The 21,419-nt window shown below is 42.6% G+C and overlaps 2 protein-coding genes across 2 annotated transcripts; both read right to left on the bottom strand.

The window, feature by feature from the left end:
- Nucleotides 1–46: 46 nt before the first annotated feature.
- LOC138584178 (meiotic recombination protein REC8 homolog) lies at nt 47–8,953 on the bottom strand. Its single transcript, XM_069656354.1, has 17 exons — nt 8,898–8,953; nt 7,416–7,484; nt 7,190–7,332; nt 7,040–7,115; nt 6,823–6,943; nt 6,640–6,727; nt 3,919–3,989; nt 3,766–3,844; nt 3,558–3,681; nt 3,311–3,482; nt 2,857–3,058; nt 1,412–1,593; nt 1,262–1,304; nt 955–1,036; nt 793–882; nt 504–613; nt 47–168 (listed from the first exon to the last, which is right to left on the bottom strand). The coding sequence occupies exons 1-17, from the start codon at nt 8,951–8,953 to the stop codon at nt 47–49; spliced, it is 1,830 nt and encodes a 609-aa protein (XP_069512455.1).
- A 572-nt stretch (nt 8,954–9,525) lies between these two features.
- On the bottom strand, nt 9,526–20,346 carry setdb1b (SET domain bifurcated histone lysine methyltransferase 1b). The gene is made up of 25 exons (XM_069655827.1): nt 20,284–20,346; nt 18,946–19,149; nt 18,659–18,825; nt 18,513–18,556; nt 17,496–17,622; nt 17,236–17,406; nt 16,869–17,070; nt 16,684–16,757; nt 16,388–16,578; nt 16,149–16,278; nt 15,738–15,972; nt 14,653–14,766; nt 14,240–14,543; nt 13,866–14,127; nt 13,683–13,773; nt 13,481–13,597; nt 13,169–13,338; nt 12,856–13,083; nt 12,598–12,768; nt 12,133–12,263; nt 11,923–11,942; nt 11,707–11,825; nt 11,346–11,602; nt 11,158–11,246; nt 9,526–9,857 (listed from the first exon to the last, which is right to left on the bottom strand). The coding sequence occupies exons 1-25, from the start codon at nt 20,298–20,300 to the stop codon at nt 9,740–9,742; spliced, it is 3,753 nt and encodes a 1,250-aa protein (XP_069511928.1). The 5' UTR covers nt 20,301–20,346; the 3' UTR covers nt 9,526–9,739.
- Between the last annotated feature and the right edge of the window lie 1,073 nt (nt 20,347–21,419).

Raw genomic sequence — 21,419 nt, 5'->3', positions numbered from 1 at the left:
CAGGAAATGTCAAATAATCTTCTATCAGACGCAACAATGATGGACTTTAAAGTGACTGCATGCACGCCACAAAGTCAGAAAGCTCTTCATATTCAGGTCCTGGTAAAATCAATATGTCACCATAAGGCTCGTCCTGCTCCACACGCACCTTCCTGGATGATAGAGTCTCTGCAGACAAGAGATAGGCATGAACATTTGATGAACACAAAAATATCCAAATGGGAAATATCAGGAGATTAAAACAGAATAAAAAGTTGTAACTGGAGCTAAACTTGTATTGTCTATATTTTACTGCGTGTTACTGATCCAAATCATATCTCCTCTCGCAACCACCTCATTATTAAGGCTTCTACTTGTGGCCGTCTCTCTTCTACACTAAAGCCGATCTAATAACAACCACATACCGATTAAAGAGCTTTCCTCCAGTGTTGATGCTGCAACATTAACACAATTTCAACATGAGTAATGGGAGCATTCAGTGATAACTGAAACCGATGCCTCACCGAGGAGCCTCTGAAAAATCTTGCTGACAGTCCGGCGGTCGACCTCTGGCGGCAGGAGAGACTGAAAAACCACAGGTGTCGTTTCATGCTCGGTCAGGTCCGGCAGCAGCCTGCACACACACACACACACACACACACACACACACACGCACAAAATATTTGTGTTGTAAGATAAATCATATTACATGTTCTGATCTCCAAACTTAATCAAATGCAAAGAATGGGAACAACAAACTACTTGGGATAGTGTTTCGACTGATAGTGATCGTGTTGCGTTCACTGTCATTACCCAGGAGACCCTGATGCAGCTCTCTCCAGCATTTCGTCCAGCACCTCTGGGATGTCCTGCAGTGTTAAAACAGACCTAGAGACGGGGGACCTGCCAACACACACGTGTGTATATAAGCATGATGGCGCGTGCACACTTCACACATGTTTCTGTGTAACCTACCCCTCCTTGGAGGTGTACATGGGGGAGATCTCTCGAGTCACTTCTCTTTGGTCGGAGCCCTCCAGTGGCAGCGAACTATGGGCTAGAAACACACACAGACACGAGCACATATTTGAGGCTATTGGCTTATATTCATTCTCTGAAGGCTTGCCCTAACCCTTAACCATAAGTGATACATGCCTAACCCTGACCTCTGACCCCGGCTGAATGCAACTTCAGTGGAAACACATCGACAACGATTCACCTCCAGCCAGCTGCTTTAAAGCACTACAGTAAGTACAGTGTTGTGTTTGTTTTACACATTTACCTGTAATATCGAACATCTCTGACTCTGCCACATCTCTGGGGACCTGCATTCACGCACACACACGCACACACGCACACACAGAGTCAGTTTTAAAAGGCTTTACAGATATGTGACACAAAAATAAACACACACACACACACACATCCACACCTCTTTGGGGCTGAGCTCAGGTCTCTCCTCCTGTCTTTCTGCCGCCTCCATCACCTCGCGCTGTCTTTCCTTCTCAGAGTCGGTGGACTCGGGCCCTCTATCCCCGACCTGCAGGTCTGAGCCTGACACAGGTGTGACCGTCGCAGCCCGTTTCCATAGAAACTGGACCTGTTCAGGCAAGGCTGCAGGGGAGAAAATAGCATTGTGGTTTATTTTGGAAAAGGTCACTGGAGTCAGGTTGTTTAAAAATAGAAGCACTGTTGATGAAGAAAATAATAAAGGCGTGTCAAAACCTTTAACACAATTAACAGCCTATTTTACACATTTACAGGTGGTACAAACGACATCCTCAATACTGGTTGGAAACATGGCTGTAATTTAGAGGAACACTGGTATAAAATGACATTTATTTTACAGATTACTATGTTTATTGTTTTAATAATTAAAGGAATCTAACTATGAAAACGACATAACACTCTGCGCATTATACCTGCAGCTGTTAGCTATTGCTGAGCCTCAGAGAGAAGAGAGTGAAGTGCTGTATTACCGCTGTCACAACACTCTTGTCCAAGCCAAACATTTACCCACAGCTTGAAATCAATTGTAATGCACTAATTAGTAAGTGCTTATTAGTTCTTAGCATAGCTCTTGTACATAACATACTCCTGGCATGGAGTAAGGGCCGCTCTTCTCAGTCATTTGTTTACAGTAATTATTCGAATTAATCTCCATAAATTTGACAACATTTCAGTGTTTATTTTTAGACACACCAGCGTCAGAGGTGGGCAGATGGCAACATCAATCTGCTGGTCGGTTGATCCACCGCTCTGGTTCAGACTGAAATGTATCAAAGTACTTAAACACCCCCTCGTGTTGTACTCTAAGAACGCTGGTGACCCCTTAACCTTTCATCTAGTGACATCATCAGGTCTTTTCAATACTTTTTCAATACAAAGGCTAATGAAAATGTTATGCTAACAAGCTACACTAACATGGTAAACATTATACCTGTTAAACAGCTAGCTAGCCTTGTTACTGTTAGCATGTTAACATTTAGCTCCAAGGCGTGATACTTAAGGGACATTATGACTTCTTATATGTTTTCCAGTGTCCCAGAAGGTCATGACAGTTTGACTCTGAGCCTGCATGAACACAAGGACCTACAACTTAAGCTAAGTGGAATCAAGCCATTATTGATTTAATTATTTCCACCTGTTTCCTCCTGTGTGTGGTCAAAATGTCTTTAGAGAAAAAAAGGAGTATTGTGATGCATTATATGCAGCATATCTTCATCGAACTTCAACTGGACTAAAGGTTACTCAGCCAGCTTTACTTTAACACATCTGTGTGTGAGTGAGCAGAGCCTTTAACTAATGTTTTTGGGGTCTTGTTGGTAAATAGTATGTAGTATTAAATGTAGTATTTTCTACAGGTGTGTTACTGACAGGTGCAGGGCCTGTTGAGCAGCTCAGCAGCAGGGGGCATCCTGTGAGAGGGAGGCGGCTGGAGAATGGGACGTCTGGTCTCAGCCCGAGGGTTGTCGATCTGCTGCTGCAGCACCTCCTGAGAGATCTGCGTCTCCGGGTCGAAGAAGATCAGCTGCCTCTTCCTCCTCCTCCTCATCTTCACCTCAGCGGGAGGTATGTCCTGAGAATTTGATGAGGAACATTAACCAGAACGTTACTTCTACTGTATGTGCACCGCTTTATAAAGAGGAGTACTTAAACATGGGTTTATAAGTGGTAGTTATTTGGTTTATTGATAGTAAATTAATCATCCTTGTACTCAGGTAACTTTCATCATTAAAGCTTTCATAAATGTTTAATTAACCCAATTCAAGTTAGTTACAACCAATAAACCCTGTACAAGTCTCTTGAACAAAACCACACAGGCAGCCACCTCTAACTCCAGAGGTGGTCGCTCACGTCCCCTCGCAGCAGGCGTTGGGGAGGGGAGGGGAGGCACCGAGACGGGGGTGAGCTGGTCTGTGGGGAGTCCGGGCATCTCTGTGGACTCCTCCTGAGGTAACAACATGGCGTCTTCACCCGAGAGAGTAGCAGTGGGCTGTAATCTGACACAGGTAGAGACACAGTGAGAGTGTGAATCTGTTTGTGCAGATGCGTTCATGTGGATCTGGGTAAGTTACTCTAAAGTGGATCCTGTGGGCTCTTTGGGTCCCTCTCTCTCCAGGTCTTCTTCTCTTCCTCGTCTTTCCATCTCCCTCTCCTGCTCTCCTGGTGTTACTTCTTCTTCCGGAAGCTCCAAATCTCCTGTTTTTAAAAAAACGGATTCCAAAGTTTCTTACTGCCGCCCTTTTCATATTGGAAAAAAGATCTTCTAGTTTTGACGCACACCTTCTGGAAAATGGTCTGTTTGAGCCAAGAGGAAGTCAATCATATCTGGATGCTGATCGATGAGCTCCACACCGTCAAACTAGCAGAGGAAGAAAGAGAATTAGCACAATATTTGATATAAAGATGTGTATGAGCTTCTTCTGACATTTGTACCTCTGTGATGGGGATGGCGACCGGCTCCGTCTCTCTCAGAGTGATGGTGTCTGGAGATGCAGTGATGCCTGCTGGGAAGAAAATATGGATGACATTTGAAAAAAGCCGGAATTTCTTCACAAAACCAGCAGGAGAGGACACAAATGATCAAGCTGCCATTAAAAAGCTTTCTTCTGTCCAGTGAAATCCGGCTACACAACACTTCCTGACAGCGCAGCATCAGCCTCGGCCAATTAGGAGGATGCTGTTGAAGGCCGCCTGCTCTGACCTGACCTGCAGTATATCTCTGCTGCTCTGTATGTCTCCCATGAATTCTCTGCTCTATATATCTCTGTGACCTGTTGGTATTTCTGTGCATATCAGTGCAAACAAGCTGACATACTGTACATAGCTGGACACGTTTTCTGCGTCTCTCTGGAGAGCTGACATTTAATTAAAGCTGACAAATAATGAGAGCAGGCCTCGTGTATTCTCTCAAACTGGAATGTAGACAGATTATTAAACATTTGTAAATCTAACGAAGACAACTGGAAAAGTTGATTTACGTTATTTTGTACATTTGTTTTTGGCATGAACTAAAACTGATGAATAACTGCACCTAAAATTGGTCAAAGATTTCTGTATTAAAAAAGTAACGTTAAATAAATTCTGCCTGTAAGTTAAAAGTTTTTAAGTCTGTCTTAAAACAATAGTCACCCATATGAAACTGTTCAAACTGGACATTAAACAAAATATCTTCCACAACCCACACGCCTCCCGCGATGCTAAATCTATTGTAGCGACCAGAGGGGAGGGGGCGGTCACTCTAATTAATGCGTAAGGTGCAAAGGATTATGGGACTGTTGATGTTCACGTTGAATTGTTGTTTTAATGATAGTGTGTTCATGTTTTGATTGTTGTGGTTATGTTATGTGTTTTCAGTGTTTGTGTGGCTTGGACAGCATTACAGTCTGTCTATCAATGAAGCCACCAAGGCCCAGACTCATGTGTTGATTAATGACCTGTGTCCATGTATTGTGTGACACTTGCATCAGTTTGAACAGACACTCTGTCCCCCCATACTTTTGTCCATGCTAGCTCGTCACAATACAGTATATGTTTAAATAAGAGGCTCTAGCAGTCTGAGTCTGATAAATCAAAATGTGTCGCCTCCTTATTCTGCTCTGAAAAAATGTAAGAGACCACTGCAAAAACATGCTTTTCTTTGCTTCTACTATTTATAGGTTTGTGCTTGTGTAAAATGAACTCTTGTTTTATTATCTACAACATTTCTCCATATTTCCGAATCAAATATTCTCATTTGATAATTGCAGAAAGTGTCGTCTGGTTAAGACAACAAAAAGATGCAAAAAAAAAAGACCTCATCATTTTTAAACAACAGAATACGAATGTTTTAACTGAGGAAGAGTTAGAAGTCAATATTTGATAGAATAACCTGGTTTTTAACTACAGCGTTCATGCATATTGGCATGTTCTCCACCAGTCTCTTACATTGCTGTAAGCGACGTTATACCACTCGGCGTTAAGTTAAAGGAGCTCAGCTTTGTGACCATCTATCTTCCTCTGGATCACATTCAGGAGGTTTTCAGTGGGGTTCAGATCTGGATTGGGCGGGCCATGACATGTAGAGACTGAAACATTTGGAGTGGCCGGATCCAGCCGTCCGAGTTTGACAACTCAAGTGGAAACCCCCAAACGTACCGCCTCTTTATATATCTGTATGTTTGTGTGATGAACAAGTGAAAACAAATCTCCCTACTGGGACACTTAATCTCAATCTATTCAACAAAATTCCCTCCATTTTTGTTTCTATCAACCCACTTAAGCTCAACATGGTGTCCGAGGCATTTTACACTAAAAAGGCTGTAATTTTGCTTCATGTGACCCTTTTAGTGTTTTGATTGTAGCTCATTACGACATGTGGTCTCCTGAATGGGATCGGTACCTGATGGCTCATCCTGTTCCACTCTAATCAGGGAGATGCAAATCACGGAGGTGTGCTTTAACTCGGCCGGCTTGTCAATAAAGACGGCTGTGATTTAATTTGAACAGTAAACCGCGGCTCGAACACAGTATTCTCTCTCTCCCTCTAGAGTTATAGTTAATTCCTGTGTAGGCCTTTGTTGTGTGTTACAGCTACCTGGGGACCGGACCGGGTACAGTTTTAATCAGTCAAAGCAAACGTACACACACTTAAATATATTATAGTCCAGAGAGGCTCTAATAGCAGGAGTGCTGTTCTGATTGGTTTTTGGAGATAAGGTCAGTCTGTTACGGTTTCTATTGTGTTTCATTAAGTACCAGTTAGTTTTGTAGCGGCAGAGGTTTAGAAGTGCAATTCTAATTATGTTTATGTAATTGATTTGAGCAGCACCGCCAGGCTCTAACTCGCCTCTGTGTGTTTGTGTGTGTGTCTGTGAAATGGGTTGAGTGACCATGTAATGATTGGCTTCAAGTGTTCATATTTAATTCCTCTTGTTATTATTGTACTATGGTATTGTGTTATCAATTAAAGATAAGTGTAAGCCTTTATCATGTAACATGTCACTGGCAATGTTCATTTAGTTTTTCCAACTTTAAGCAGTTTTGAGAAGAAGTGAGTTCCTCTTTTCCAGAGCTATTTTTGCCTCTGACGTACATTCTATTTTCTGCTTCTGCAATAATCGAATGCCCCGAGGAGATCTTTATTTCATGTCAATAAAGCACATCAAATCATCTTACTGCTTTCTGTTGCAGCAGCAGCAGCAGCAGCTGGACTGGTCCGTCGAGGATGTTCAGGAGAGGTTTGTCTCAGAAACTCCGTCCCCACCTGAGAGACACAGAAAAGATAATTCCAGGCTTTACGTTCACTAACAAACCTCTGCTAAGTGTTACATGTCACCCCTTGCTTGTGTATTTGACTACCTGTATCAGTGTATTGGGACTGGGCATGGCATCCTGCATGTACATCACTCCAAATAAAGGATCTAGAGCTCCTTCTGTCTCCTCCAGGAGAGACAGGGCATCAGGGAAGTCGAGGGCTTGTCTGAGAGAAAACAGGCGGCCAAGCAGCAGGAAACAGGAGTGTTAATGTGTTTTTAAGTGCAGGTAAATGTGTGAAATGTTGGGCACCTGTTCTCACCTGCTGTGGTCATCCATATCAATTTTCTGGGACGTCTTCTGTTTCACCAGCTGGCCCACGACGGTGTGAAGCTCCTCTGGAAGAACATAAGGGCAACGTCGAGAACCAGTGTACATTTCTCTGTCCTCCATTATGGTTAAAATTTCTCACCCAGGAAAATGACACACTGTCGGTGGAAGACGAGGATGAGGCCATACTGGAGCTGGGAGGACAGGTAGAGGGAGAAGCGAGGTCGAGGCAGGTGAGGCAGAGGCGGCGGGACCCTCGCCAGCACGTAGTTCAGGATGTCATCACTGTACGGGACATAACTGTTAAGTTATAACCGGACAGATCACAGCTCAGCGGATTATACATTTGTAATGTGATAACATCTTACCAGGTGTTTTTGACGTTGACTTTCAGGAAGTCGCGGCGAGTTACTCTGATGCCTTTGGTAGCAACCAGCCTGAATGAGAGCATTGATGTGATGTTTCATATTTTACTCATCAGGTTAGAAAAGCACAGCATGCTTAAGGTCAATGACAGCCTCTCAAACAGTCCACAACGATCTGATTTTTACAGTAGAAGCAAGTTTCACATTCAAAACTCTCAGAAGTTTTCTTCATACAAAATTCCTGCTTCACATTAATACATTTAAAGTCTTGTACAAATTGTTGATCTTTATTTACTGCTCATTTGTTTTTTAAGCCTAAATTGAACAATTTCACTCACTGTTGTACATAAAACCTCGAGCAGGCTAACCTTTGTGTATTTGTCAGGAGATTTCTTTGATGAACGTCTAAAGTTAAATTGTAGTATTCTATGTAGTATTACAATGTAAAAATGTACACTGATAACGTAGGTCAATCTGCACAGCAATACGTACCTACTTTCTTAAATTATAGTCAAAGTTCATTAGAATTTGAAGAATTAAGAAACCCATATTGTAAGAAGTGTAGACATTACATTATTACAAACTTGTGGCCCTTTTTTAACTTCTTGTCCTTTTGACCTTTGTCTTTGTCTTCAAAGGGGACTTCAAAGGCGCAGACTTGTTGTTTTGGATAAGGTAAGTGTTGCCAGATGTTTGTTTTCTTTTTCTCTGCTGCACCTGCACTCTGGGCTTTATCTTCTTTCTTTTTTATAACGTGAAAACATTTAAAAAGTGTGTAGTTTCACATCCAAAAATTTAAATAAGCTTTTTAAGTTAATAAGGATAGCTGAAACTGTTTTAAATGCAGGAAAACATTCAAAAAAATAGAGGGCTTCAGTTGTGTAATAGTTCACTTAGGATTGAAATCATATTGCATTACTTTAAACCTCCTGAACAGCCCGATGGAAACCTGATACACTCAAGTAAGCGAATACATTAATAATTAATGTGTTGGACCACTTAATTGTGATTAAATATCCTGTCGCCCGTGATTAAACCAGTTTAAGTGAGCTTAATCTATAATGTGTGCATATTAAAAGACGTTGGAAGCCATGAGAGGATTTTGGTAGGCTAGTTGTAATGTACTTTCAGTGAACAAACCAACAGTCTAAACTACGATAATAAATACTTAGCAAACAGGCTTATAAAACCTATACTGAGCATATTATATTCAAACTATTGTTTTACAGCTTACAACAGTATGTAAAATAAATACATTAGCTTTAGCGCAGCCTTCTCTATTAATTGTTGCAGTCAATTTTACTTAGATACAAAAGTAAGCTACATTTTACCGACTGAAGTAATGACTTGTATGCATGTAAGCTACATTTACTCTTGTAAAAACATCGACAAACTTTTAATTACTTCACTTCAACCAAAGATCGATAATAAAATAATAATAAATAAAGTATGAGAACAATAAAGTATGAGAACATTTTTACTCACCAGATTGTAGAGAAACATCCTGTGTGACGCTCTAAGACTGTGGGATAGAAAAACATTTTCGCAAATATGTCCGAAAAATCAATAAATTAGCTGGTAAAAGCTGAAAAATTACAGCTGTATCAGAGCGGATTTTTTTCACCCTGTGAAAGATGAACGTTTGTCTTTTTTGTTTAATTTTCTTTGAGACGCAGCAATTGGTCGTTGATTGGTCAGCAAATGAAAACAAAGGACGCTTTATGTGCCGCAAGTTACACGCAGAAATGTAATATACCGGTAATAAGTTAGATTTAAGAAAAGAACATATATTAACATAACGTTTAGATCATTGTTGCTCTTCTTATCAATGAGAGTAACAATGGACCAACACTGTAAACTGGCTCTGTAACACAGATGAGAGCTCTCAGGAACAACTGCAGTGCTTATCCAGATGTTTTAAACACACAAAACATCTGGAAAAATACAAAATGCCCCTTAAGCAACACATATTAATGAATACTGTGATGATGTTCTACTGAGATATTTTTCAATCTAACAATCTTTCCAATAATATTTAAACAGGTTCAAATTAAAATCGGATCACTGAAATGTGTTTGTTTTACAAAGGACCAGATGCATTCACTTCGGTTCCTTAAAGAAAAAAGCATTTTATTCAGATACACATCATGGATAAAATGAGACAAATCGGGAAAATATGTTCATATAAAATAAAGGCAACAAAACTGCTGTAATAAAATCCATGGTTCAACTTAAAAAACAAAAACACAAAGGTACAGTGTAGGATGGGCTCCTCTAAGTTTCCTATAGATGCAGCTGAGGGGGGTAAGGTCCATGATGGATGAAGATCACAGCAGTCTTCCTCTACACTCGGTGGATCCACAGCAGCAGAGCAGCACCTTCCCCTCCACACTGCCCACCTCGTAGTTATAATCCCACGTCAGCTCTGTGCCGGCTCGGATCCGCCTTAAACGAGGAAATAAGCGGGTAAGTGAGTGCAGGACAAGAGCTTATCCACAAGTTTATATGAAGGCAACATACTGCATAGTTTACTATATTAATACCTGCCCTCACCTGGAAAGACTGAAAGCTGGAGTTACTACTGTATAAAAAAGTTGTTGTTACTGTGATCACGGCGCTGTGCTTCGTCCTTGTAAAAAGCTTAGCGAGTAAGTGCAAAGACTGAGACAGACTGAGACTGCGTATCTTTTTAACATAAAAATCGGGCTTATGTGTGCCTTGTTTTTGACAGAACTGAACAAAAAAGCATCATGATGGTGCAGAAAGGTGCAGGGTCATCCAACCAAAAGGTGAACCCGTCTCAACTTTGATGCAGGGCCTTGTGATCTGACGATGCGATGAGTTGCCCAATGAAATTTGTGTAAAGCAAATCCCAGATCTGTTGCTTTAACCTTCAGAAACGGATTGTTCTTTTTGTAAAAAAAATTGAACGCTAATGTGGTTTTAAAAGATACAACCTCACATATTTCAATTTTTGTGCTTTTTTGGCGACAATCAGTAATAACAAGAGCAATCTTCCCAATTTTGCCTTCATCCGAGTGTTGAATTTGTTTCTTTTTCTTTGGATTTTCACTTATTTTTGAAGTTGTATCTGTAGTCATCGATCTTTTCTTTGTGTGTCCAAAGTAGATTACCGTTTCCTCGCAATGCTAACAGAGACCGAAAAAGCAGCCGCTTAGCTTCGCCTACCCTCCCTGGCAGACCAACCACTGCTGGCTGATGGAAAGCGTGTCACAAACTGGGCGCCGCTCGTGATTTTTTTCTGTGAATGTTGCCACAGACACCCTGTCTATAATAATACTACATACTGCAAATGCAAAGGCTTTCATCAGTGGGCCATAGCTCAATCACCATTGTGTTACCTCATTCGGTGATAGATAGAGACTTAACAGATATTTATTTAAATAAAAAAGTTCAAGATTGTTACTTTAAGTATTTAGACAGTCTGAAGTTACAGAGCAGCATTATCAGTCACTCACTTGTGTGTTTCTGGCCACCTTGTGAATGAAGGTCCAACATTCACTTTCCTTTTAACTCCCTTGCTGTTTTCAAAAGCTAACTTTTTCTGCCATTTAATGTTTAGCATGATACCTGAAACATGCTCGCACCAGCATCACTATTTCAATGTATTTTCAGGTCTATTCTCCCAGTATCGTTCTCCTGAGACTCCACAGACTGATGAAGCTCCAACTGACATACCTGCATCTGTCAAAACCACCTGTCAAAAATGTGTTTCCAAACTCACTTGCTGGCAAAGAACGCCACCCAGGGAAAGCGCAGGTCGTGTGTGTCCACAAACACATTCTGGACGAAAAGGTTGGGACTGCAGCTGTGCTGTAATACAGAGAGCAGACAGAGATGATACATTAGATCATACATTCATAGGAACAAACCTTAAGTGGATACAGACTGTGCTGCAGGTTACACACTTACATTGAGGTAACGCCCAAGGTTTCCTTCCAACTTGGCATCAATGATGTAGCACGACTCCTCTCCGTCAAAGAACAGTCGAGTGTTTTTGTGAGCGTTTTCTCCGCCTCCTCCGGTCTGTCCCTGCTGTCCTGACTTTCCTCCCTGACCCCCCTGCCCTCCCCCGCCTCCAGGGGGACCTGATTTCACCATCATCCCGTGGCTGCCCTTTAAAGCGATGCCTCGAGTGGATTTCACTGCTACCTGCTTCTTCGTCACACCTGAGCCAGAGCGGCGGCAGCAACAGGAGAAACAGTCAAACTCACACGGTCACAGTAAGTGTGGTGGAAATTCAAGTGTATTCACATTTCTCTTCTCTCCTCACCCGGGGTGACTTTCTCTTTCTCTTTGTTGTCGTCAGACCCAGAGCTGATGGTCTGAACATCATCGCTGTCGGAGAGAGTCATCACGTCCTGCTTCTTCCCCGTTTCTGACTTCACTTGACTGCAAGAAACACAAAATTAACTTTAACTACGACAGAACAGAGGGATGACTGATGAGAGTTGAATTGCTGATTAATAAAGCAGGTTAAAAAACAAACCTTTTGCTGTCTCCAGACTCCTGTGAAGGGAGACAGAAAAAGCTACAGTCATTATGTGAGACAATTTACAAGACAAATCTATGAAGAGCTATTACTTAAAATCCCCTAACTTCAGATTTCTGACTAGTCAGATCAGCAGATCTAAGTGATAATACATCATTTTTATAGTTCAATAAATCCTTATTCTCACTTTATCTCCTTTGCACTCACCTTCTTCAGCCCCTGGCTGGTGAGCCATGAAGCCACTTTACTCTTCCCCGTCTCCTCTGGCATGGACGGAGGCTTATCGTCCTCGGCTCCTCTCACTGCAGCACTCAACCCATCTTTACTGTCTTGACTCCCTGGGGCAGGAAGGAGAGAGGTGAGCGAAAAGACAGAAATCTACACAACCTGCCTTCGGACTCACAAATGAATGCAGGGTTAACAGTATAGAAATCCCCCCAATAATAAGAATGAATGAGGAAAACAATAGCATTAAGCATTAGCATCAAGTCTGGACAAAGCATGGCTAGCTTCTTCCCCAATTCCCAAAGGTAACAAAATCTGCCTTCCAGCACCTCTTAAACTCACTAATTACCTTGTTATATTTTGTTTAATCTATATAAAAAAGTGTTGGTTATAAAGTTTACCTAACTCTATGATGATAAACACTGTCATCATTTTCCTCCAGCTCACCTTCCTTGTTGCCCTTGACCTGCCCCCGTGTGGTGTAACTCCTCCACACGGAGCTGGAGCTGAAGTAGCTGTCCTTCACAAACGTGTCGTCTGAACTGTCGCTCTCATCCTCGCTCTTGGAATCCTTGTCATCCTCGTCGTTGCTGTCTCCCGACGAGCTCGGGCTTCGCGCTGTGGCAGAAAAAAAAAAAGAAAACATGAGCAGGGGCCATGACAACAAACACTGCAGGTCTGTTAGAGACCACCTCTCTCTCTCACCTTTGGACTTGGGCGGCCGCCCCACAGGGTTATTAGAGGCAAAAGCAGACGGTTGAATTTTTATCCTCGACACGTCCACGCCGCTCCCCTCGCTGTCCGAGCAGTGGGCCTCGCTCTCATAGCCCTCCTTGAAGTTCTCCACACTCTCTATGTGGTCCAGATTAGCGAAATACTCGTCACCCATCTCTAGACCTTCTTTGTCAGCAAAGTCGTCCGTTAAGATTTTACCTGGAGAAAGAGAGAGAGGGAAGAGTTACGTCTGCCTGAGTGGCTGTTTGTATCCATTTACTCTATCCTTGTTTCCTTTCCTCACCAGCATAGATGCAGACAAAAGAGCCCTTCGCCACGTCGTCCAGACATCGGATGCCCCAGCCTTTGTTCTGCGTCTTAAAGAGCTGGAGACGCACCTGCAGGCCGTGCTGCACCAGCCGATTAGTGCACATCTGAGCACAGCATTTACACCTCTTATTACACTCGTAGATCCTGAGAGAGGGAATAAAATCAGTCAGAGAAGGATGGATAATGTCCTCTGAGGCGCGACAATGATTAAAATTAAAGTATGAAGGTTACGAGGGTGAGAATAAGTCCATGAGTGGGAGGTGCTTTAGTGCGTGTAATGTCTCACCCTGTGGGGAGGCACTCCTCTAATCGCTTGTGCAAAAATCCAGCGTTTGGGTTGATCTGTGCCCCCGGTGTACAGCCTGTGGCCTGAAGGGTGAGCTGGTGGCACGAGCACTTGGATCTGTAATAGAGACATAAAGACGTGTTCAGCATATTAGCAGTGAGTTATGAAGAATGGTGGGTCACGGCTGAGCAGCTTCACTGACTTGTCTCGACAGCCATCGGTGCATTCACACCCGACCAGGAAGTCTGCACCGGTGTTGATATAAACTCCATCTTCAGGGATGCGCTCTTTACCTGAAAGAGAGGAGAGAGATCGGTTAGTGTCTCTGCAATGATTCAGGCACACATTCATTTCTCCTTTGTTCCCATTTAAAGGCAGGTCTTACTGTAAGCTACTTTAGGAGGCGGCGTGGAATCGATCTCGTTGACGCAGGAGAGTGGGATGTCCTCCTTTCCACCCGTGATGTCGGGAATGTAATAGAACGGCCTCTGAGGCTGGAAGGGCCGGTCCACCAGCACGTACGGGTCGAGACAGAACATCTCTAAGAATATAAAGTCACAACGGGTCTGGAAGAGGTAGTGCTGGATCTCTGCCATGTTACGCAGGCAAAGCCCACACGGAGCCTTGTAGATCACGTGGAAGGACATCTGAGGGGCGGACACGAGAGCGGTACGAAAAAGTTTTATTGCAAGAGGAAAAAAAAAGATACGTTCTTCATTCAACCACTTTTCCGTTGCTCAAAGCTTCCTTCAAACGTACCTTGCGGTTGACTTTGCGCCGTCCCGTCATGCGTCTGAAGTCGTACAGTAAAGGTGTGAGGAGGGGGTTCTTTCCTCGGTGCATGTCTGGTTTCACAGGTCGGACGCGGTTCAGACATGCAGGCTGACAAGTGTGTGCCAGGTAGAAGATGCGGTCTGTGGGGGCGCGGTACGCAGGCTGGTGTGGGATGGTTGCCATGGCGTGAGTGATAGGAGGGGGGCCTGTAGCCAGAATGGGCAGCTGTCTCTGAAACGGCTGTGTGAAAGTGAGCTGAGCAGTGTTTGGGGCGGACAGTATTCTTACACTGTGGATGAAGGACAAAAGACAAGGAGAAAAAAAACAGGATCAAAGATGGGATCACTATCATTTACAAATGTCATTTTATTAGAGACAAAACAATAAGATGGACTCACCCAGTGAGGTTGCTGGGACTGGTGGAGAGAGACTGCATGACTTTGGAGGCGTGAGTGCCTCCCACCCCCGGGACAAACGGAGAAGTGCTCTTCTTTGCCATCTGATGTTTATTGCTTGGAGATAAAACAGAGAGAAATATCAGTTAATAACAAAAGTCTTTGCTTTGTCTGGAATCATTTACATTTAAAGCTCAACTGGTTCGTTTTTTAACTGACAAAGCATCAAACTAACAAGTGTAAGTGTGAAAGTGAAACCAAGACAGATCACTTGATTCTTTTATCCTCAACTCTACGGAGCATTTTTGCAACTACGTATGAACACAAGGGTTTATGTCTGTTGAATGTTTGCGAAATGAGTAGATACACAACTGCTTGCTAATAAGTTCCCCTAACAACTTAAAGAGACAAGGGGCTGCTTCCTTCGAAGGGCGTATTTGAAGGCCGGTTGTGTCACTTCGGCAGGTCGAAGGCTCCTTCAGATGCGTCCTCCTTTTCCCGGGCCACGAAGGATCCATCGGATGAATCCTTTGCACCCCAACGTATCCCGAGATTCATTGCGTGCCAATTCAAATAGGATGGCGGACTTTTACACGCCGTTTGGTGACGCATGGGTAAGGGCGGGAACAGCTGGTGACGCGAACAGGAAATCCTCCGTAGACCAGAGGATCTCATTTCAGTTCGGCATTAGGGTCTCAATGACTCATCCTCCGTGAACGGCCTACTTCTCAGGCCGCAGCCCCGGAATTGAGGCTAATATGTCAGTGGTAAGTCACAGCTTGTTGTGCTGCCCCGTAGACGGCACAATAATCAATTACCACAGCTTTAACACAGTAACTACACAGCAGTGTTTTTCTGCCATTTCTGGTTAAAATGTCGACACCTCTGACTCTGTGGTTACGTGTCGTCAGAAGCGTGTGAGAAGTTGAAGGTAGTGAGACTTTCAGCGCATGTGAACTTAACACCCTTCACTAAATGAATGAAAGTTGCTCAGTTCAAAAGAATTTCCACTTCCTTTTGACATCGCAAGCAGCAAAAGGTTACAACAAAGCGCCTTCTGCTGTTTTGGCGTTGGATGCATCACTTACTCAGCACGAGGAGCTTGAGGAGGTATGGGGGGCTGCAGAGGCTGCAGAGGTTGCAGAGGCTGCGGAGGCTGTGGAGGCTGAGGGGTCGGTTGGAGCTGTGGCTGTGGGGGCTGAGGGCGGGGCGGAGGCTGTGGTGAAGGTTGGCTGGGTGAGGTCTGTGGGGTTTTGACTGGAGAGGCTCCAACATGTCCGTCGCTGGTGTACTGGACTACTGGGCCTTTACTCCTCAACGCCCCTGGAGTTTAAAATTAACAGTGAGAGAGGAAGTTTTTTAAAGGCCTTTAAAAAGTTTTTGTAATCTCTAAAAGGAAATCTATATTAAGTACAGATATAAAAAAACAACATTTTCAGGTGAAGATGAACCCTTTTTTAAACTATGAGTGTATGCGGTAATAAGTGTGTGTGTGTTACCCATGTTAGGTCGTGTCCTCTGCTGTCCAGCCAGCTTCTTCTCCTGTGTGTTGGCGGTCGTCATCTTCAGGTTGAACATTGGCTCGAGCCTGGTCGAGCCTCTGTAGATCCACTCGCTCCTCTTATCATCCTAAACAACATAAAGGTTTACTCTTTGTCAACTGTTAAACAATACATCAGCAATAATCCAGCACATATATTTAACATGAACGCTTGGAGTGTTTTACTCTCAGACATACCAAAAAGAGGATCTTGACCAAGCTTCCATCCACCTCCTCCACTTTGCTCTTCCACCAGGTTCCCTCCCACTCTGTCTTGATGATCTGTCCAACCTTCAGGAGCACCATAGGCCTGCTGGGATACGCAGTGATGTACTCCTCTATGAAGTCTCGACATGATGCGTCCTCTATGTCCTCCCAGGTACGCTTTACTGTAAAAACGAAGACAGGTTAAAGTAGGTTTTTTAAGGCTGCATAACAGATAGACTTTACCAGGCTTTACAGGACACAAGAAAGAAGGAGAAAGAGGCACGCACATGGTCGGCAAACAGGGTAGAGCTCAGGGAGCGTCACATATGAAGCGTAGCCATCATCAAAGAAGATTAAAAACCTGAAACACATTAAACAAAGATATTAACTAAAGTCTAGATCCTATATTTTCTGTGCAGTGTCTCTCAATGTTCTTGGTTGCATTTCTTCAATAATAACATTTTCAGCCCACCTCATGCGGTTCTTGTTGTTGGGCATCTCTGCCACTATTCCAGCGTAGAGCCACACCAGGTTGCCGTCTTTGTACTTGGCGACGACACGAGCTCCAACATACAAACTCTCCAGGGTGGGATTATAGTCGAAGGCCACGTGATTTCCAGACAGCAGGCTCTTTCCTTTGTCAAACTTCACTTTATACTTGAATACACCATTTCCTGAAAAGGGGCAGAGGGTGTGGTGCATAAAGAAAGCAGGAAATCAGGAAAATTCAAGCATAGAGTACATGCAATAAAAAAGAATATGCAGTATACATGAAAACTTAAATGTTTGAATGTTTTAAAAGTTGTCCCAAAGGAAGAATACATGTTCTGTTTACCCACCGACAGGGTTAATAGCAACGAGGGCGCCTCTGTGCCACGTCTTTGTGCGCTTCTTTCCCAGAATGCTCATCCCCACCCTGAGCTCGTCCTCCGTGATGTTCGGGTTGGGCTGGGTCATCGAATGAGATGAAACCTGGGACACAAACACTGCTGGCCCTGAGCTCTGAATACCTGCAGGGTAAAAGAGCCACATACAATTTATAATACTTTGACATCAGTGTGATGCATGTGATATCACCTGAAGAAGAAAGCGTTCTCACCTGACTGGGACGGAGGCTGTGCTGGAGGTCGCAGCAATGGAGGACCCGGCGAAGGCTTGCTGATCATATGGACCAACTTCTGCACCTGCTGCGAGGTTTTCTGCAGAGCTGTGGAGGCGTCTTTTACCTGATGCGATAAACACAAAGGACATGATCATCTGCATACACTGTGATCTCCCCTTAAAGATTTTGCTGACAAATCCACAATATCTGTTTTACAAGCTGCTGTTTGGCCCTGAATAAAAACTTTTGACATCAATTTTAGGGAAATAATTAAAAACGCTCCTTTGTAAGAAAGGACAGCGAAGGACAGCAGAATATGTCAGACAAGCATTTTCTGTTATTATCAAATGTCCATGATTTAATCAGACAGGAGACAGTGCATCTGCTCTGTCTGGTCCCTGATGCATCTTTCATGGTACTAAGTGCATTTCAGGAAATTATGTGTCATTGTCAATTTTAGTTTACTCAATAAACATGAGAAAATAAGGACGCATCTTTAATTACAGTTTAGAGTTTTCTTATTGTTTGGATCGCACTAAGCTGTGCCACACACTCTCATTAATGCATGGTTCTTAATGTCATTTTGCACCTACTTTTATTATGCATTTATTATATAAATACATACAGTATATCTCTACGGATAAAATAGTTAAATATTAGAGACAACGATTAAGATATTTATCTCACTGCATATTGAGAATGGTGAGCACAAACATGTCCCTTTAGGATAAAATAAAATCATATTATCTTAATTGAAGAACTCCTCTCATAAAAACAAACTCCTTTCTTAAATGAGAAAAGGGATCATACAGTCATATGCACTTGTACTTCTTTGTTTTGCATGTTGTCTTAAAGCATCATAGCATCAAAAGCTGAAAGAATGACACTGCTTAAATCATGATTGATGATCTATTTGTTATTTCAGGGTTTTAGAGATCAAAATAATGATACACCAACACTTGGAAACCCCTCACACATTGAGCAATGAAATGTACAAATCAATTTTGTTCTCACTGCTGGATCTTTGCCAGGAGTGGCCGTCTTCTTCGGAGGAACCACTGAAACATTGTGACAAACAAAAAGAGAAGAAAATCCTTAAAAACCGGATTGTCTTCATGTTATTTTAGCAATGAAAAGTAACCCATAAGAAAGCCGCTTACAACAGCCAACAGCAATGACATCATCATCGTCATCGTCGTCTATCTCGATGACCTCTGAGGACAGCAGGCCTCCTCCTCCTCCTTCATCCTCCGAGCTGCTCTCACGATAAACCAGACCGTTCTTCTGGTACGTTTCCTTCACCAGTTTCTCACACTCCAAGATGGACCTAAGGAAGAGTGGAGGGAAAATGTTGTTCTGTCAGACACAAGCAAGTTTCATGTGTTAAACTGTATTCCTTCATTGACAGCCGGCTGCCGATACGATGACAAGGTTAATGTCTACTTACTGGTTGGCATCGTTGATAAGCAACTCCGTCTTTGCCTTCTCTTCTTCTTTCTGCTCCACCCATTCCTTGAGCTCCGTCAGCTGAGCCTTTTTCTTCTGCACGAGCTCGCTCTTCTCCACGGCATCTTCAATCCACTTCTTCAGCTCGTCCAGAGAAATGCCGAGCTCTTCCTGCAGACTGGGGTCCCAGCCGTCCACCTCCATTCTGAGGAGAACAGGGCGTGTTAATGTCATTTTATATATCTAAACATGAAACTTCAAGGTCTCAATCAGCATTACTTTTTCCACTAATATCATACCACCTGAAGAATTGACACTTTCATGATTGTCTGTTGTGGCTGCTTTATGTTCAGGAATTTTTAGTCTTTTGGTGACAAAAATATATTACTAATATTTCTTTAACATCACATTCATATTGTTTGTTCTAGTTGAATACATGGGAATGTTTGATTACTTTCTAATACAGATTTTGTATACTAATGCAATATTGTTATAAAGGAGATAAATGTGGATACAATCCTTTCTGATATACTTCTGATATCCTTAAACATACATTACTCTATACTTGTCCTGATCGTGCCTTAACAACAGTGCAGAGCTACTGTGTCAACATCATGTTGATGTGCAGGCACTGGAGGATCACTACTTTAAAGCATCCATGCGTGCAATACAGACTTGTGAGAACATCTGTTATGGAGCTGGGCTGCAGTTTAAACACTGTTCAAAGCGACACATGTGCACAAGCTACTGATTCCTCCGTTTTTAAGCCTCATTTTAGTGTGTTGAATTTTGCAGGCACAGAGATGCAGGTGCTGATGATGAGAGGTGTCCCAACCAAAGAAACAGATAGCAGATAGTAACTATAACTGGGTCTGGTGTGACACACATCGACTTCACTTTAAAAATAACAAATAACGTTATCCAGTCTAAATGTAGACCCAAAGCATCAGCCAGTGTCTGAGCTGTAGGGTCACGTTAGCCTACTGCTGGTTAGCACAACAAAGGACCATTTCATCACCAAAATCCAGTTAAATTACCTGCAAAACCTCCGATTTACTGTCAGTTGACAGAATATCTGCTAAATCAACCCAGCATAGTCTAATCGATGCTTTTATGAGACAAATGCTGGGCAAGCATGCGGCTGTAAGACAACAACACTCAAAGCTTGATACAAGTGAGAGCATGCTAGCCTTTTAGCCTAGCATTAGCATGGAGAATGTCCCATCTTCTGATTGACTGATGCAGGTGTCTGCAAAACAGACAGCATTGTGTCCTCTGGAGCTGTTTTCAAAGACACATCACACCGTAACTTTATTTAGAGACAGCGCTCATCACTCACCCATCGCTGCTTTCCATCCTGCCTGCACGCAAATTTAAAACTAGCTAGCAAGCTAATGCTACCGGCTGGCTAGCAACAATAAGGAGTTCATGCTTTGTACCACAGGGTATCCGAAGTGGGCGGTGTTAGTCAGAGCGACCGGGTTCTGTGAATGAGAAGAGCACCGCCCACCCAGGTTGTCAAGGCACTTAAATCGTGCGCCAAAGATACACGATGCAGTCAAGTGCGCCTAATTTTCTTTCATGATAGATAAAGAAAAGCCTACATATACTATCGCCAAATCATAGCAACCATATTTCATTTGATGAAATGTTATTGTTATTTGTTATCCAAAATAACTAATAACACAGCTCAAGCCTCCATACTGTACGTGGGACTAAATTGAGATGTATTCAATAATATAGCGTAACCACTTTATACTCTGATAAATACTTAACTGCAGGGTTTTTGGACTATGTTTTGCTTTGAGAATAAACTATATTTCCCGCAAGCCACCAAAATTCCTTCAAGTGATATTTATATCTTACACTTATTGTCTATTTTTTTGTTTAAGTTCAGTGACAGTAGGAGTACTACTGTTAGATAGCTTTCTGCTTATTTTTATTCTACTTCTGTATTAATTGTTCTGCACCAAAACACCAAGTCCCTGTATGTGTAAACCTACTTGGCTGATTGCCATGTAGGTACTTGATTCTGATGAAGCAATTTATTAATTATCTAGAAATGTATCAGAGCTAGTTACGATGTTTTAAACGATATCAAGAGGGAGGATACACCCTATTACAAGTCATTCATTCATTATATGTAAAAACAAACAAACAAACAATTAACTTGTTTGTTTTTTTAAAGATGGCGAATGGTTGAAATAGATTTTGTATCAAGTAAACTTGCCGAGAAGGACTGATAATAGTTTTCCAGGCAGTTATTTGACCCTTAGAGCCATTATCCCTTTCTGCATTATCCATATCCAGAAGTTTTAATTGCTATTAATTAGTAATTACAGGTTTATATTACTGCCCAAGAGCAGGTTGCATAGAGATAATCCCTCCTGGTTCTTTCTCGACCCTGTTATTGTGCTGCAGATTCTGGATGGTGCTGCCTTTACCGAAAGAAACACTAGTGATGAATAATCAGCA

This window comes from Semicossyphus pulcher, unplaced genomic scaffold, assembly GCF_022749685.1.
Source record: "Semicossyphus pulcher isolate SPU_LCO1_2020_fin unplaced genomic scaffold, fSemPul1.0.p SCAF_9, whole genome shotgun sequence".
Taxonomy (NCBI): Eukaryota; Metazoa; Chordata; class Actinopteri; order Labriformes; family Labridae; genus Semicossyphus; species Semicossyphus pulcher.
This window is presented reverse-complemented; position numbering and strand designations above follow the sequence as displayed.